The sequence below is a fragment of the Polyodon spathula genome, chromosome 3, assembly GCF_017654505.1.
Source record: "Polyodon spathula isolate WHYD16114869_AA chromosome 3, ASM1765450v1, whole genome shotgun sequence".
NCBI classification, from domain to species: Eukaryota; Metazoa; Chordata; class Actinopteri; order Acipenseriformes; family Polyodontidae; genus Polyodon; species Polyodon spathula.
The window spans coordinates 29,294,487-29,310,837 of NC_054536.1; the positions used below are offsets into that span (position 1 = coordinate 29,294,487).

At 37.2% G+C, this 16,351-nt stretch overlaps 1 protein-coding gene across 2 annotated transcripts in view; it reads left to right on the forward strand.

Moving 5' to 3' along the window:
• Positions 1-16,351, forward strand: part of mocos (molybdenum cofactor sulfurase) — a 109,354-nt gene that overhangs the window by 36,366 nt on the left and 56,637 nt on the right. For both annotated transcript variants that reach the window (XM_041244951.1, XM_041244952.1), the window contains exon 5: positions 8,153-8,229. In XM_041244951.1, coding sequence (XP_041100885.1) covers positions 8,153-8,229 — 77 coding nt within the window. The remainder of the gene's footprint in view (positions 1-8,152; positions 8,230-16,351) is intronic.

Consider the following 16,351-nt stretch of genomic DNA (forward strand, 5'->3'; position numbering starts at 1 on the left):
CCTCGGCTTGTTAAGCATCCACCTGTCGATCCTTATTCTTTCTCTCCTTCTCTCTTCCCCCTCATCATCTTGTCCTGATAGTGCATTCCAGATGATTTCATCCGCATTTTTGGACAGCATCAGAGACATGACATATCCCTGTCCTCTTTCTACTGGGAACCATTCCATTGATCCACTTTCTGTCACGACTGCGAATTTCTGATTGTCATACAGTGACTTGATGAGGTTGATGACTGTCTTTGGAAAGCCATTCTCTGCATTGACTTCCACAAAATGTTATGGCTGACACAGTTGAAGGCTTTTGCGTAGTCTATGAAGCACAGGTAGATACATTTCTGTATGATTTTTTTCAGGACAAAGATCTGGTCTCTTGTTCCCCTTCATTAAGGAATCCAGCTTGCTCTATGCTTAGTTTGTATTCTTCTCGTGAGGATTTTCAGCATGATTTGACTTACATGGTTGATCAGAATGTTAAAATGCTACATTTGCTTTCCTGCACTATTGATTGTGTGTTAAATTTTGAAAATTATGCGGAGAGTCTCCAGATCTTGTCCAGAAAAGTGGGTTTGCCTCGATGGTGAAGGTTGTACAAACATGGGAAGCACAGAAATTCAAGCTGACACTTAAGCCCAGGTCATGATCCTTCACTGGTGGATGAGTGATCTGAGTCCTGAATGCCAGCATCCAAGAACTCAGAGGAACAGGCAGCACCTGGATGCTGCCACAGGTTAACTGTTTTGACTTGAAAAAGAGCTGATGTCACTAAGATTAAAAATAGAGCTCACTGTAATTGTACATCCGATGTTAACCACTAAAGAGACTCTCATAACCCTTCTGGGAAAACCATTTTGAGTCATAAGGATTCACATCAAGAATCCTTATTCCTTATTCAGGAAAAAGCCCTGAAGAGCAGGTTGAATATTATATGTTATATCTTAACACACGTTATGATTATCCTATATTTTCCACTGACAATGGGCCCAAAGCGTATAAGATTATGGAACTGTGGCAAAGATATTATGATGTTGGAGATGGATTGGGATTTAATATAACAACCTAAATATAACTATGGTCAGTAAATGTAGTTGGGGTAGTACGTACACATATGTATGCGGAGGTTACTCAAGCAATGACTTTACAATATGTAGCACTGAAAATACAGTACAATGCTGTCTGGGAATATTTGTTTTAATTTCCTCCCCTCTACCCTTAAATATTTCATGCCATTAAGGACATAAAGTAATTCAATCATGTCGACCTGTCATTTCCTACCTAGCTACTGTATATACCTTAATGTTTCTGTTACATTTTTGCAGTCACTATTTAAAAAGCAGTATATCAATGTTAAATGTATACTAAATGTAGGAACAATGTAACTACCCATATACTATACTTAAACTGTATATTATTCCATGTTATAAGATTAAAGGAATCAAAAGGTGGCTAAAATGAATTCAGATACACTAGGTTTTAAGGATGATCCCCAACAAGAATATTTTTTTCAGATTAATAACGAATATTGACATAAAAACTAGAGTGGTCCTATGTCGGACTAGGTCCGACGTTACAGTATTCCCTTTCAAGTCCGATGTCAGACCCTGTCTGACATCATTAAAAAGATGTAAAGCACAGGTCTCCCCCCAGTTGTTTTTTCTCCAGAAAAAGCAGAGAAAACCTTTCATTGGCCAAGTGAAACCGATAGGAGCTGAAGTGCCTTTTAATAAATATTTTAAATGGCGTGTGTAAAATAAACAGCACGTGTGAAAATAAATTGGACCTGACGTGCCTGACAAGTGCTGAATAAATGGACTGCAAAGGGTTAATGCTCATCCAATGCTTAGTAGCTGATTTGGTCCCTAAAGAATCCCACTAAACATTAATAACAGTGTGGCTTGGCAGCCTATCCTATGCACCCCTCTCTGTCTGAGCTTTAACACTACAACTACCAAGGCTGTCACACATTTTTTTTATTTAAATTTAAATTGTGGTGCATGTGTTTAAGATACAGAGCTGTGCTTTCCTGACTTTTCCTAAATATATGTACTAATTACCCTGACAAAGAAAGAATCGCGTAGCTGTAAAAATTAGGGAAATAAAATACTGTCATACCTATTCCGTCCAGAAGCGGTCAATTTGATTGCTACATATAAAACATTATAACAATGAAATGTATTGTAGTATTATTTGTATTTCTCAGTCGGGATTTGCTGCCATGCATTGAAGTTTGATTATATCAGTCTGCATTCCTCAAGTGAGTGGTCATCTGACATTTCTATTGTTTCAATGAGCCTCCTGATAACCCATCAATCAGCCTTGACATCTCATGGCGCCTGGCTGTCTATCTGTGTGATAACACTATGTAACACAATTTTTGTTCCTGGGTAGTAAGTGTTATTTCCTAATTGCTTATGCCTCAAAAGTATAGAAAATGGCTATTATTCCCCACAAACTTTGCTTTTGTGACCAGGACAGTGATATTTCAAAATATCACTATTTCCAATGGGAAAACGGGCAAATGTGTGTCTTTTTGTTCACATAAAGTCAGAAAAAAACAACATATGAATCCAAATTAACATGTATTTATACTAAAGTAATACAAAAATGACTACAAAAGATTTAGAAGTGAGTAGTTTTTCGAGAGTTACGATTATACTGTAACTGTAAAACTACTTACTTCTAAATCTTTTGTAGTCATTTTTGTAATACTTTAGTACAAATACATGTTAATTTGGATTCATATGTTGTTTTTTTCTGACTTCATGTGAACGAAAAGACACAAAAGCGCCCGTTTTCTCATTGGAAATAGTGATATTTTGAAATATCACTGTCCTGGTCACAAAAGCAAAGTTTGTGGGGAATAATAGCCATTTTCTATACTTTTGAGGCATAAGCAATTAGGAAATAACACTTACTACCCAGGAACAGAAAAAATAGTAATTTGTTACACGGTGTAATCTGTCACCTGTGTGAGCAACTACTTTTCTCCTCTATGTTTTAGATGCACTCTGGTTAATATATAAGTCATTCGTTTTTCTAAGACATTTTTTATTACCTCAATACACACTGAAAATGGATCACGGAATATGCATGACAGCAAAGCAGTGTTTGGAATTACTGCAGAGTTTACCAAACAACGATTCTGATGCAGCAGAGACAGACAATGATGAATCTGGCTCTGAAGCAGACTGGGTTTGCAAAGATGAATCTTCCAGCAACAGTGACAGTGAGGAGGATGTCAGAGAAGTGCCAGGACCGAGTGCGCGAAGAGGGAGCAGGAGATCCCATGGGAGAAGAATTTCTCCTGTGGCAGCCCCTGCAAGGATGCCAGCCACTTCATCTGCATCAGCCCCTGCACCTGAACCAACCACTAATCCACCTAAGACAGCTGCTTCTCCAGTGGTAGCACCAGCACCACATGGCACTCAAGAGGCTGGTAATGATGGCACTGTTTGGAACACTATAGATCCTGGTGTTGAAGCTGCAGGTAGAAGAGGTGAACATAATATTTTGTTCCAGGGCCCAGAGCATATGCAAAACACAAAATTGATGAGAGCGCATTCAGTGCTTTTCGCCTATTGATTGACATGCATGAGCTTCACCATATACAACGTTGCACTGAAGCAGAAGCCCACCGGCAACTACAAGATGATTCCTGGTCAATGACCTTGGAGGAATTAGAAGCTTTCATTGCACTAGTATATGCCAGTTGGGCATTTGGTGTCAGAAGCCTGTTACAGTACAGTAAGAGGGGAGTTGTTTTTTTTCAGAGATTTTGCGATTTCTGCGTTTCGATCCGAAGCAAACCAGAAGCGCCCAACTTCAAAATGGTAAATTTGCCCTGGCATCTGAAATTTGATCCCGCTTCACTGACAATAGCATTCTCTGCTACAAACCAGCACAGAATATTACTGTGGACGAGCAGTCAGCCACAAGAGGCGACAATACCAGATTGTAAAATGGCAACAAAACTGTTGATAGCTGTGTCAAATGCGCAAAGAACACCTGGGATAAGTGATGAGTGGTCCAGATAACTAATGATGTAAATGGAAGGACAGTGAATCCAAGGCATTGACTGTATTAGAGGTAGATAATGAAGTATGTTGTCTTAGAAAAAATACTTTAAATATCTTGCGAGTTATTCATATGGTGAATTTAAATTGGTGTTCTCGTCATCTCTCCAAATAATTTAATATGCACTGATTACTAAGACATTGCAAGAGACGGAAAAGGAGCTTAACATCAAATTTAGATTATTGTTGTCGGTGGCTTGAATGTACTGACTGCTGCAGGAAGAAGAATGTTTAAAGTGCAGTGTAATTTAATGACGTGTCAGCTAATCGACCTTAGCGGTACTATGATAAATGAGACAGTAGTGCTTTGACACATTTATTACAAATGACATCCACGGTTTTAATCAGCGCTCTAATTTTTTTTACTGTAATTTAATCTTTTCGGGCAAACATTTACATTTCTTTTTTTTTTTATATGAGCTTCTGTCATCATGTATAGAATATAGTTCTCTAGCTTGTTCCATGCCATGTTTAGTGGAGTATTTGCAGCAAGGTATAATTTCTTAGAGAAAGGACAGTGAGCAGTAATTGAGAATGAGAGAACGGTCCTTCATTACTGAGACAGGTCATGCTAAAATAAACGGGACAATTTGAAACATGCAAATAAAGTGATATGATATAAAGAAATGGCTGTATCAAATCAACATCAACGTAAACTATATAACATAGAGGTGTAATACAATGCCTCATTTTATTCTCCATAAGCTCTCAAGCCAAATGTTCAGTGATAACTACAAACATTATCTTTTTTAAAACATGGATTCTTCTATGCTTTACCTTTCTGTTCTCTGTTCTAAAGATTTCAATGGTGGTCAATGTAAAAACTGCTGCTGATTTAGACCAATAAAGTCAGAGCCCATGTATATAAAAACTGTTGTCTATATAAATTATAGTATCATTTATTATACAGCGATTTATTGTTATTTTCAACAACATTGTTGTTTTGCATTGTTTTCAATTAAACTTAAATTGACATTATTCAAGCAATGAGTTACAACATGCAATCATCCTCCACATACCCCACAGTTATTGCAATCCTGCAAAAACACTGTGCTTGTTATGAATCACCGAGCAAAGTAAAAACATGTTTTAATACCTGCAGAAAATTTGCTATGATTAAAGGACATAAAAAGTATGTTTCCTTTAATCAAATGCCCTATTTTGAAGCAAGTGCAAAGGCAAATTGTCTGAGACGAATAAAACCATATCAAAGGCTATAAAAATAACAAGCAATGTATTCTGTGATTGCATTTTAATCATGGCACTGCTGTCTCTATTTCCTTTTAAATTTGACCAAATAACGCAGACAGCTAATTAAAATTTAACCATCAGTTATTTTGTGTATCAGTGGAACAAATGGATAATAAAGTACTGTTTCTCTCTCTCTATATATATATATATAGATCTATCTATATCTATATATATATAGATATATATATATATATCTATATAATATATATATATATATATATATATATATATATATATATATATATATATATAATTGGCTTTAAGTTGGCATTATTGAAATAGAAAGAATTGTGTTGCCAAACCACATACATGGCATAACCAACTAAAATACATAAGGACAAACAATCCCATTTGTATGTATATACTAATATATTTATGATTATGATTTGTCATAGGGAGGGAGGGAGATATCCCTTGTCCGGGGGGAGGGAGGGAGATATAAGTTGTCTTAGGGTAAGGAGTCCCCCTCCCTCTTTTCAAGAGAGATACCCCTCCCTCCCTCTATATTAAACAGAATCCCTCTTCCTCCCTCCCTCTCTCTTTTCCCTTTCTAGTGTGACTTGTTCACGGTTTGTCTCTCATGCTATGACAGGTCTTCACGTATTGACCAGCCAGTCTGACTGTGTGTTTTTCTTCCCCCAGCAGAATTGACAGCTTCTGGCTATCGTGCATTTTGGGGAATTCTGTGACTATATCACCGAATTTGGGGAAAAAAATTACCCTTATGTTTTTCACCGTGCATTAGGAAGTGAATCTTTGTCTCGACCTCTCCTGTCTCGCAGTGACCACAGAGCCTGTTCTCCCTGGCCAGCCAGATCTGCCTGTGTCGGTCTTTTCGATGGCCAGGTTGTGGTAATTGAGCCGGTATTTGGTCAGGAACCTGCCTCTGCTTTGTGTTTCTGTCAGTTGCCAGGTATTCTGCCAGTGTGTAGTTTCTATTTAAGGTCCGACAGTTTGTTTTGTGTTTTAGTGTTTGTGTCCCAGTGGTCCAGATAGGAGTGTTTCAGCTGTTTTATAATTTGGTTGACACTAATTGGAATTGTTTTTGCAGTGCTGTCCTGAAGCTGGCTGATGTCAGTGTTGTTCAGCTCGGGAAATGATCACTAAAAGCACATATGTTTTGAATAAAAATGTAATTTCCAAATAATATTAAATTCACAATAAAATGCATATAGGACTGGAAAACAACATTGACAGTTCAGTTATTTACTGTGTTGTATTTAAATAGTATTTCCTGTAGTGAAAATGCTTTCAAACAAAAACAGCAAACCTTCATCTTGCAAGACTGAAACCTACAGTAATGAAAAAAAAAATAACACAAAGATGATACAGTCAGCACCGCCTAATCGGAATACTCATGATCGGGATGTCTGCTTAAATGGGAGACGGTTCTTCTTAATGTTATTTATACCATTTAATTGGGATGTCACTTTGTTAAATATTTTCAAATGAACAGAGATCGCTTTTCAGAGCAAGACAGGTCGCGTAGCACAACACAGTGAGTACGTGATTATGCTGTGACTTGCGTAAAATGTGTGAATCACACTGAAATCTTAAAGGAGCTGAGTCTCCTGAAAGTTGACGTGTCAACATCGTAGGTGCCTCATTTTGTGATAAGATGTGAATTTTATTTAGGAATAAATAAATAAAAATAAGAAAAACGTGATGTGATTTCATTATTTTTCTTTTCATTTTGTGTGACTAAGATGTCTCAAATTTCTATTTAGGAATAAATAAATAAAAATAAGAAAAACTAATTTTAAATGTACATATTTAACTTTTTAATCATAATGTGATGTGATTTCATTGTTTTTCTTTTCATTAAGTAATACAAAAAAGTGTGACTAAGGTCGTCTCAAATGCCTCTTTTTTAATTTTTTTTTTTTTGTTACTTTTGATAACTTCTCCTGGGGCTAGTCCTTCAGATAAAGCGTGTGCTCGACCGTGCAAATCAAATATATCTACTAGTGTATTATTTATTTAAAGGTGTTCTTGATTTCAGACTTTTTTGTGTTTTGCGGGATCTTTGCCGTTGTTTTTAATGGGACACGATTCATTTTGATTTTACTCGTTAAAATTTTTTAGTTTTTTTTTTTTTTTTTTATAGATTTTGTACATAGTAAGTTTGCAAGTATAATATAATACTTATTTTTGTGGTTTATACTTTTAAAAGTATGGTTTATACTTTTACTGAATAAGAAATCACATAGCCATCTGTTTATAATGTATTTTATGTAAATGAACAGTAAATGGTAGACAATTCACAGTGATTGACATTCACAAAATAGCCCTTTCAGGGAATAAATGGAAATTATTTCTGCTTAAATGGTGTATGTGCTGCACAGACAATCTACAATATTCATTCTGAAAACTATGTTCATTCATATTCTCTTCATACACCTACATGTAATTTTAGCATACCTGAAAATTAAACAAAAATCATTATCAACATACCTTTATCAAATGCTGTGTTCATTTTAGCACACCATAGTCCTCTACAGTCTTTTAATGAAAAGTGTTTTACATTCCTTTTTTCCAGCCATTTTAGTGCTGGGATGTATTGAAAGCGTTCACGTTCCTGACACCGTGTCCGTGCCTGTTTATGTCAGTGCACAATGCACATGCTCAGTTAACTGTATACAAAGTGTCACCACTATACAGTAAAACAGGAGTATACACTCCCAATATTACACTTTAATGCTTTAATGATGCAGCATTGGTAATGGTTTTGGAGTTTGGAATTGAATACACTTAGGTGGAATACACTTAAAGATATACGCTTAAGTGAGGTAGACTGTAATGCATTTTCTTTGCCTCCAATTTCGTTTTAGGTTTGAAGATGGTACCATTCCCTTCCTAGATATTATAGCCCTTAACCACGGATTCAATGCTTTGGAACGCCTCACAAGTAAGTAAACAATAGTAATTGGAAGAAATAAGAAATAAAGGACAGTACCACAAACACCTTGTGAAGAAGGACCACAGTGCAATTCCGTTTTCTTTCTGAGAAGAAAGACTAGTCACGGGAAATCAGGGGGTCAATAATGTGTTAGCTTTTATGTTGCAACAGAACAGATAACGTCTTTTAGCTGCATTAAGCACTCAGCTGCTCCTTTATTTTGTCAATATGCATGTAAAACATTATATATATATATATATATATATATATATATATATATATATATAGAGAGAGAGAGAGAGAGAGAGAGAGAGAGAGAGAGAGATAGATAGATAGATAGATAGATATAATATTATTATTATTATTTTTGTTTTATTTTATTTTTTTCATTCTTAGCCCTCAAATAAGCAGTTTGGACAGTTTTCAAAACATTTTCTGCCTTATTTTGTAAAATGCACACTTTTTTATTGTTATTAAGAAAAACAGAAATATATTATTCAGGACTTAAATAACAATTTGTTTAGAATTATAGCATTATAACAATATAAGTAACAAAATAACATACTTTTTTCAATGACAGCATTATAGAAGTATAAATAGCATATCGCAGCATTATTACAACAGTGCAACAAAAAGTCTTATCACTTTTTTGAAATTCTTTTTTGTGCTAGATTTCAAAGCAGACGCCCATCAAACTCTCATCAATGCGAACATCTTTATCTAGTACATCTACATCCAAAAACATGCGTCGCAAATTTTCAATTATGTCATACAAGATGCTTGATGTGGTAAACTTAGTTTCTATCTAGCACCGTTTCAGGTACTGGTTTGTATCGCTGTTATATGCATTATTATCTGTGAAGTGTACTTCATCAGCAAAATAAATTCCTTACAACCCTTTGTAACATCAATAAAGAAATAAATACCTTCATCTCATTCTCTGTAGCTAGCTGGCATCCATTTAGTCTGCTTAATTATTTACTGGAGCACATCGAAAAGACATTAAACTTTGCAGATAAGCATATAACCCCCTGCACGCTATTCTCACGGGAGTGACACATTTGGACTCACTTGCACTCCATGCGGAAATCGCAGGATAAGCAACTGGGTGTTTAAATAAATAAAACTGGGGTGCCTTGTGGCTCATCTGATAAAAGCACTACTATATGGACAGTGAGAAATTTAGTCCAGAGCGTGCTAGTTCGAATCCTGGTTGAGACCAGTTACCGATCCTGTACACTCGTGGGTACAGAGGAAAAGAAGCAATTAGGGTGACATAGGAACCAGAGGTCACCCATAGCTCTTCAGTCCTCCTCAGTCAGTAGTGGGTTTCTGCAGTGAAGTGGGATACTTTTTTAAATTGGAGAGAAAATGTAATTGAAAGAATAGATTGTTTTTTGATAACACCTACTTATTTGTTCAGTGACTTTATAAAAGGAGGTTTCAAGGACAGATTTAGCAGACTCTTAAATGCAAGATATCCAAGTAAAATCACTTGTAATGGTTTATTTCAGTTCTCCACCTTAGCAGATGCTGATTTTGTACAGGAATAAGTACCATTGCCTCCTGGTAGCCTGAGAGATAAATGTACCAGACATATTAGTTTCCAGCAGCAATTATACTTCACTGAATGTAAAATTGTTTGTTTCAACTTTGCAGAAACACTGTACCAGTTGATTGCATGTATGTAAATGGTTACGATGATCAGGGTAGGGTTAGACTAGACAAGTGTGGGTCTACTGGGTTGTACTCAATAGATCTAAACCGTGGCAGAGCTTAATTCCACTCCTTTTTTCATGCTGTAAAATAAATATTCTAAATAAACTCATTTGAACTGCTGTTAGATGTAACTGAGGAATCATTTTTGAATGATTTCAGTCATGGCAGCATTAACATCTGACTCCTGTTTACAGCAATTTAATATTTTAAAATTACTGATTTAATTTGAATTTCCCTAATTAAATAAGATTGGTTTCTTTTAGCCAAGTAATAGGGAAGACACAAGGTAGAGACTTGATTCTGTTTAGCATGTGACGCTGGCCTTAGACAGCAAGTTTAGCATGTGACTGTGGCAAATAGAAAGTGCGTGAGATGCAGAAGAGTATTAAATGTGAAAAATACAAACTGAAAGTAAATTCATCAGGAACAACTCAAAACAGCTACAAATGTAGCTTTATTTTATAATGGTCAAGACATTAAATATGGCTACAGTTTTACACAGAGGAGAAAAATAACTACAAAATATGGACACTGGAATGTCAAAAATATATATGGTGGGTTTTTTAACAGTTTTTCTCCCTTGGGTAGCAAACTTTTCTCTCTGATGGCATATTTCATGAGAGAAAAAACAGCTGCAGCATTATTTTCCTCAAGTTACAACAACAAATAGCATTTTAAAAATATGCTATTAAAAACATAACCTTGCCCCCAGCAGCACAGGACAAGCTTGTGGATTTATCATGCAATAATACCCTAAGGCTCACTTTTCCAAAACAATTAATTTTTGATTTTTGGTCATCTCTGCACATGGAATACTCTGAACTAGTATGTAAAGCCATTAAAATGCTTGTGGCTTGCATCGACATGCCTTTTGCATCTGGTTGCAATCAAAAGCAAATACCTTAACCGTCTCAATGTTGAAGAGGATCTGTAAAACGTGTATTACCAGTATTGACAGCCTCATCTGAAAAGCAGGTGTGGATTTTAATGTGTTTTGCTTTTTTGAAGCTGAAAATGTGTAGATTATTAAATTAGTCTTTGATTCCCAGTGCAGCTTTTAAAGTGTGTGATTTAAATGTTTTGAAATGATACATTTGTTTAAAAATATAGCTGTGCATATTTATTAAAAATTTGGGGTCTCAAGTTGTTTACATACAAAAAAAGGGGTTCTCAGACTGAAAAAGTTTGCGAACACCTGTCTTAAGCTAATATGAATCCTTAATGGACTTATTGAAAGCTTTCAAAATAACACTGGTATATTCTGGTTGTTTTTTCAAGTGGACGACCTAAAAAAGAGGTCATTCAGCAAGTAAATTAATCAAGCAACCATTTTTTACCCGGTTAAATATATTTAATGCATTAGTTGTATGTATATCTTCATTCTAGACAAAGTGTTAACACAAAGACTGCTCAGCTGTAAGTCATTTTCCTTGGTGCTGTATTCTAATGATATTAATTAACAGCATCCAGGTATTGTTTCACGTCTAGTTGTTGTATCTTGCTGTGTGAATGGATAATCATGTATTCTGATTTCCCTTTTTATTTACTTTCTTATAATATCATAAAACAATTCTGATGTAAAAAAATAAGAAGTCAACAAATGTTCAGGTAATTTGTTTATTAGTGTTACTATAGTGGTATAACTCATAATGCTGATTTACAGTTGTGAGAGGGAGGGGTAAGTGACAGAATAACTGTCTCTGTCACCACTTGGTTGGTGCGTCACCTCGTGACTTACAACACACATAGAAAGTGATGAATTAGAGTACCTCACACACTGAACTGCCTTATTGCACTTTGGGGCCCTGCTTGTAAATAGTGTTTTGTGGTGTTTTAGTGGTGGTTGGCAGGCAGGGATGGGGTTAATTCCTGCCCCTGCCAAAAACATGTGAGAATGTGGCTGCTCCTAATAAATAATTGGTGCTAATTGGGAGCAGCCACAATGGAGGGACTCCATATTGGTTTATATGTATAGAGATCAGTGAAGGCGAATGCCCAGCCTGACATTAGTGTTTTTGCTGTTTATTTTGGCCCTTGTACCCTTTTGTTTCTGTTTGGTTTGGGTTATTTTTGTGTAAACATTTTATTTTGTTTAGTTGTAAATTTAAACTCGCGCATCGGCGCTTAAACTGCAGCTTCTCTGTGTCTGAGTCTCTTACCCTGCCAGTAACATCTGAGCCCACAGCACAATCCTGGCACATGCTTATAAAATGGGTTAACTAACTAAATAGAAAAAAAAATGTTAAAACCTTTTTTTTTTTTTTTTTTTAGTCGTCGCCAATGGTTTTTTTACCCAGGTTTATCCTCAATTTGGATTGTCCAATTATTATTTGTATCCCGTTTCACGGCTTCAACCCCCTGGTGACTCTGGGAACGGAGGCTGAAATGCACATCGTCCGAAACGTGTTCCTGCCAATCCAGTGAAGCCACCAGGCCTATAGTGCCGGAGGAGAACACAAATCTGAATGGCTCCACTGCAGACCCGCAGGCTCCCTATCAGCCACAGGGGTCGCTGGTGCGCAGTGAACCGTGGATTGCCCTGCCGACCTAAGCCCTCCCTACCCTGGTGGCGCTCTGACAATTGTGCGCCGCCCCTTAAGAACCCCAGGTCACAGTCGGCAATGTCATAGCCTGGATTCAAACTTGCTATCTCCGGGCTCTAGGGTGCATCCTGCACTTCACGCGGAGTGCATTTTATTCCAATGAATCGGGTGTCAGTGAGTGTCAGTGAAGAGTATTTACCATCAACATCAAGTGACAGTGAAGACGCTGTACCAAGCTCTGCATTGCTCCATGCTTCAAGGAGTATCATACGCTGAAGCATTAGACACTCTCATTCCCTCCGCCCCCCACAACCTGTTTACACGGATATGATTTATTCGTGTGTCTCTCTCACTCGCTCTCTCTCTAGTTCAACCTCTTTTTTTTTTGTGAGGATGTGTTGTTGTGGTGTTTATTGTTTATTGCCTACATGTTATTTTTTAGTCAAAATCTTTCCTTATCACTACATAAAAATATATATATTTATTGGTTGGTTTTATTTATTCACGGTAAAAATGATTTGTCTGTATTTCATCAGTATTCATTACATACATACAAACATATAGCTTTCAGCTGGTTTGTATGCTGGGAGATTACTGAGCAATCTCATGTTTTCACAACTGCACAGGGCTTGGTTTCAAATATTGCATTTATGCAGAGTTTTGCTGTACTTGTATCTGTGTAGGACTGTGGCAGGAAATGGCGTTGTGGTGACTCAGACCAGAAGTAAGCACACACAGGTCAGGGAGCTGCAGTTCCAACAAAAAGACACAGAGTGCACCGTTTTTATTTTAAATACAAAAATAAATAAAATGTTTAAACAAAAATAAACACTTGCTCACAGAGCACAGAAAATAAATAATTAAACAAAAATAATCACGAACGCCAATAATGAATTAAGGTCCGGCTAGGCAGTAGCCTTCACGGATCCTTTATCTGCTGTTTAAATAAATTCTCCTTGCTCGCTGGTGGCCAAGCTCAGGCCATGCACTGTCTCCACTACAGAGCATCATGTTGTTAAAAGGCTGTACTGAGCCCTCACTATACTATTCGGGGATTGGTAACCGATCCCATTAAACTCGTTCTACTTCCACATACATACAACAATAAGTCCTGGTTCACGTGCCTGGTGATCTCAGTCCTGGCGATCCCGGATATACACACGGCCATCCCAGTTCTGATGATCCCGAGTCACACACACACAGTGACTTGTTGCTGTTTTCTCGCTCTCACGGTTCAGACTGGGAAAATCTGGCTTGTAATTAGAAAGCGCAACCTTGATGGAGCCATTCAGATGCTCGTCACTCAGGCGAGTTTGAAATATTGATTTGATAAAGTTCATGTCAGAAAAGGTAGATTCACATAGTGGAACCAAACAAGGATGCCATTGCTGCTGTGCAGATATTTCTGTACTTGTCCTTGTCTACTAAAGTCCAGATGTCAGACACTGGGCATCTTGCTTTCAACTGAATGTCGTTTTGAAGATTAACCCTTTGCAGTCAGTTTATTCAGCGCTTGTGAGGCGCATCAGGTCCAATTTGTTTTCACATGCGCTGTTTATTTCAATATATTTTTAAGAAAACAGGTTTAAAAGGCACTGAATTGCAAAAGGACACTCAATTCTGCATCTCCAGCCAAGCCCCACTCCTTGTTTACTGTACTTTTCACATACCTCTTTATAGACTTGCATACTGATAAATCCGCTCCTGATCACTAGTTTTACCACCAAACTCCTCAATAATGTGATCCAAGTCATTATTTTATTACTGTAACATCTCAAAAAGCACTGCAAATGTCTGTGATATTCTTTGAGCGCTGGATGCAGAAGCAGCTGTTTCCTTTGTTTATGTCCGTGTTATCTCTGTAGTGCACGGGGCTATGAGGTACGCCCTTTTTGGCTTCATTCGGCTCATAACGGTCTCACTCAGCCATTGAAAGGTTTTCTCTGCTTTTTTCCGGAGAAAAAACAACCGCAGACCTGTGCTTTACGTCTTTTTGACTGGAAATGGAAAATTGTAATGTCGGACCTGGTCGGACATAGGACCGCAGAGTGTTAAGATCTCCATTTCCAGTTCAACACAATCCAGATTAAGCAATGACCCCACTTGTTCAGCAATGTCACTTACATTCCCATCCATAAAATGATTTGAAGTAAACATTACACAAGGTTCCAGATGCTGAAAATCATGAAATCCGTCGTTAAATTCTTGCCTAAGTCTAGTCAAAAGATTGAGGTATTTACTGGTGTCCAAAAGTTCTGCACCAGTGTCATTTCCCTCTAATGTTTCTTGCACAACCGAAAAATGCTGCATTCTTTTCTTCTGCAGCTGTTGCTCCCAATAATGCACTAATCATGTCTGCAATTGTTGTTTGTTTTCCTTGCAATTCAGTTCAGGCTATTTCATTTCTCTGTGACGTCAGTTAAAAATGCCAAGTCAAGCATCCACACACTGTCAGACAACTGTACACAACTTTTGTTTATTGACTCCAAGAAAGTTGTAGTTTCTCACACAAGAGAAAGAAATCGACGCACCCTCTGTTAAGCCACCTTATCAAACAGTGAAGCAAAAGATTACCAATCTTCATTGAATAGTATTTTAAACTGACGGTGTTGTAGGCTCTAGTTCGAATTGAGTTAACTGTTTTTACAACAGGAGTCGTAGTGTGGTCAAATCCCATTGCTTTGCCGCAAAGTGGCTGTTGTTGTAAAATACAGTGTCAGCTGAGTAAACGGTGGAGATCGGGGTCTGTCTTGCAGCATGCTAAGAAGCCCTCGTGACTAGGCACGCAGGCAGGACTTTCAACTTTGGATGCAAAGCTGCTTAGATGCTCCCCCCGCACCAACACGCACGCGCACACACACACAAAGTAAAAGCTGTTCATCTGTGGTGTCTATCAGCATATGAAATTCAATAGAAACCATACAATTACAAGTAAACTATTCTTCAAAACAATTACACAACTAGTTAGAATTGCTTTATTTAAAACATCTAAACAGGGTGTTTTACAACAGTTAGCATTGGTACATAAGTAATGATGTATTACAGTGATCACCACATGGGTCGAAATCGTTTAGCACTTGCTGCACATCAGTTGGAACATCTTGATGCAAGTGCATGAGTGGCAAACCCATAAACCGACTTTTTCCCAATGCTATTCCGCAGTTTTCAGTCTTCGAATTGCACTAAATTATCTTTTTAGCCATAGCAACACTTACTGGCATTGTGGCCAAAGCACAAAAAGAAGTGTTGATATTAGGGTAGAAATCGGCATTCAAACTAGAATGCTGTTCGGCTTGTTTTTCTCTGTGACAGCTATCCACTTTGCCTTCCATCTCTGCAGCTCTGCTTTACAGCTTTCTAAATGAAACAAAACGTAACCGTTTGCAGTCCTATGCCGGACAAGGTCCGACATTAAAATGGTTCCTTTATGGTCCGATGTTGGACCCTGACCAACATCTTCAAAAAGGCATCAATCACAGGTCTCTATTTGTTTTTTTCTCCGGAAAAAGCAGAGAAAAGCTTTCAATCGCCAAGAGAAGCCAGAAAAAAAAATGGAGGCAGATCTGAGCAATACGCATAGTCCATTCACCACAGACATAACACGGACATAAACAAACAAGATAACTTCTTCTGGATCCAGATGTTATAGTAATAAAATAATGACTTGGATAGCATTATTGAGGAGTTTGGTGATAAATCGAGTGATCAAGAGATGATTTATCAGTATGCACGACTTTTTTTTTTTTGCTATTTTAGTCAGATGACAGTAAAAAGAAAACAGTGAATTGTTACGATCTGCAATAATTACAACCAATGTTTAACTTTTAAATTACGATTATGTCCAGATTTTTCAATCTAGAAATCTGGTA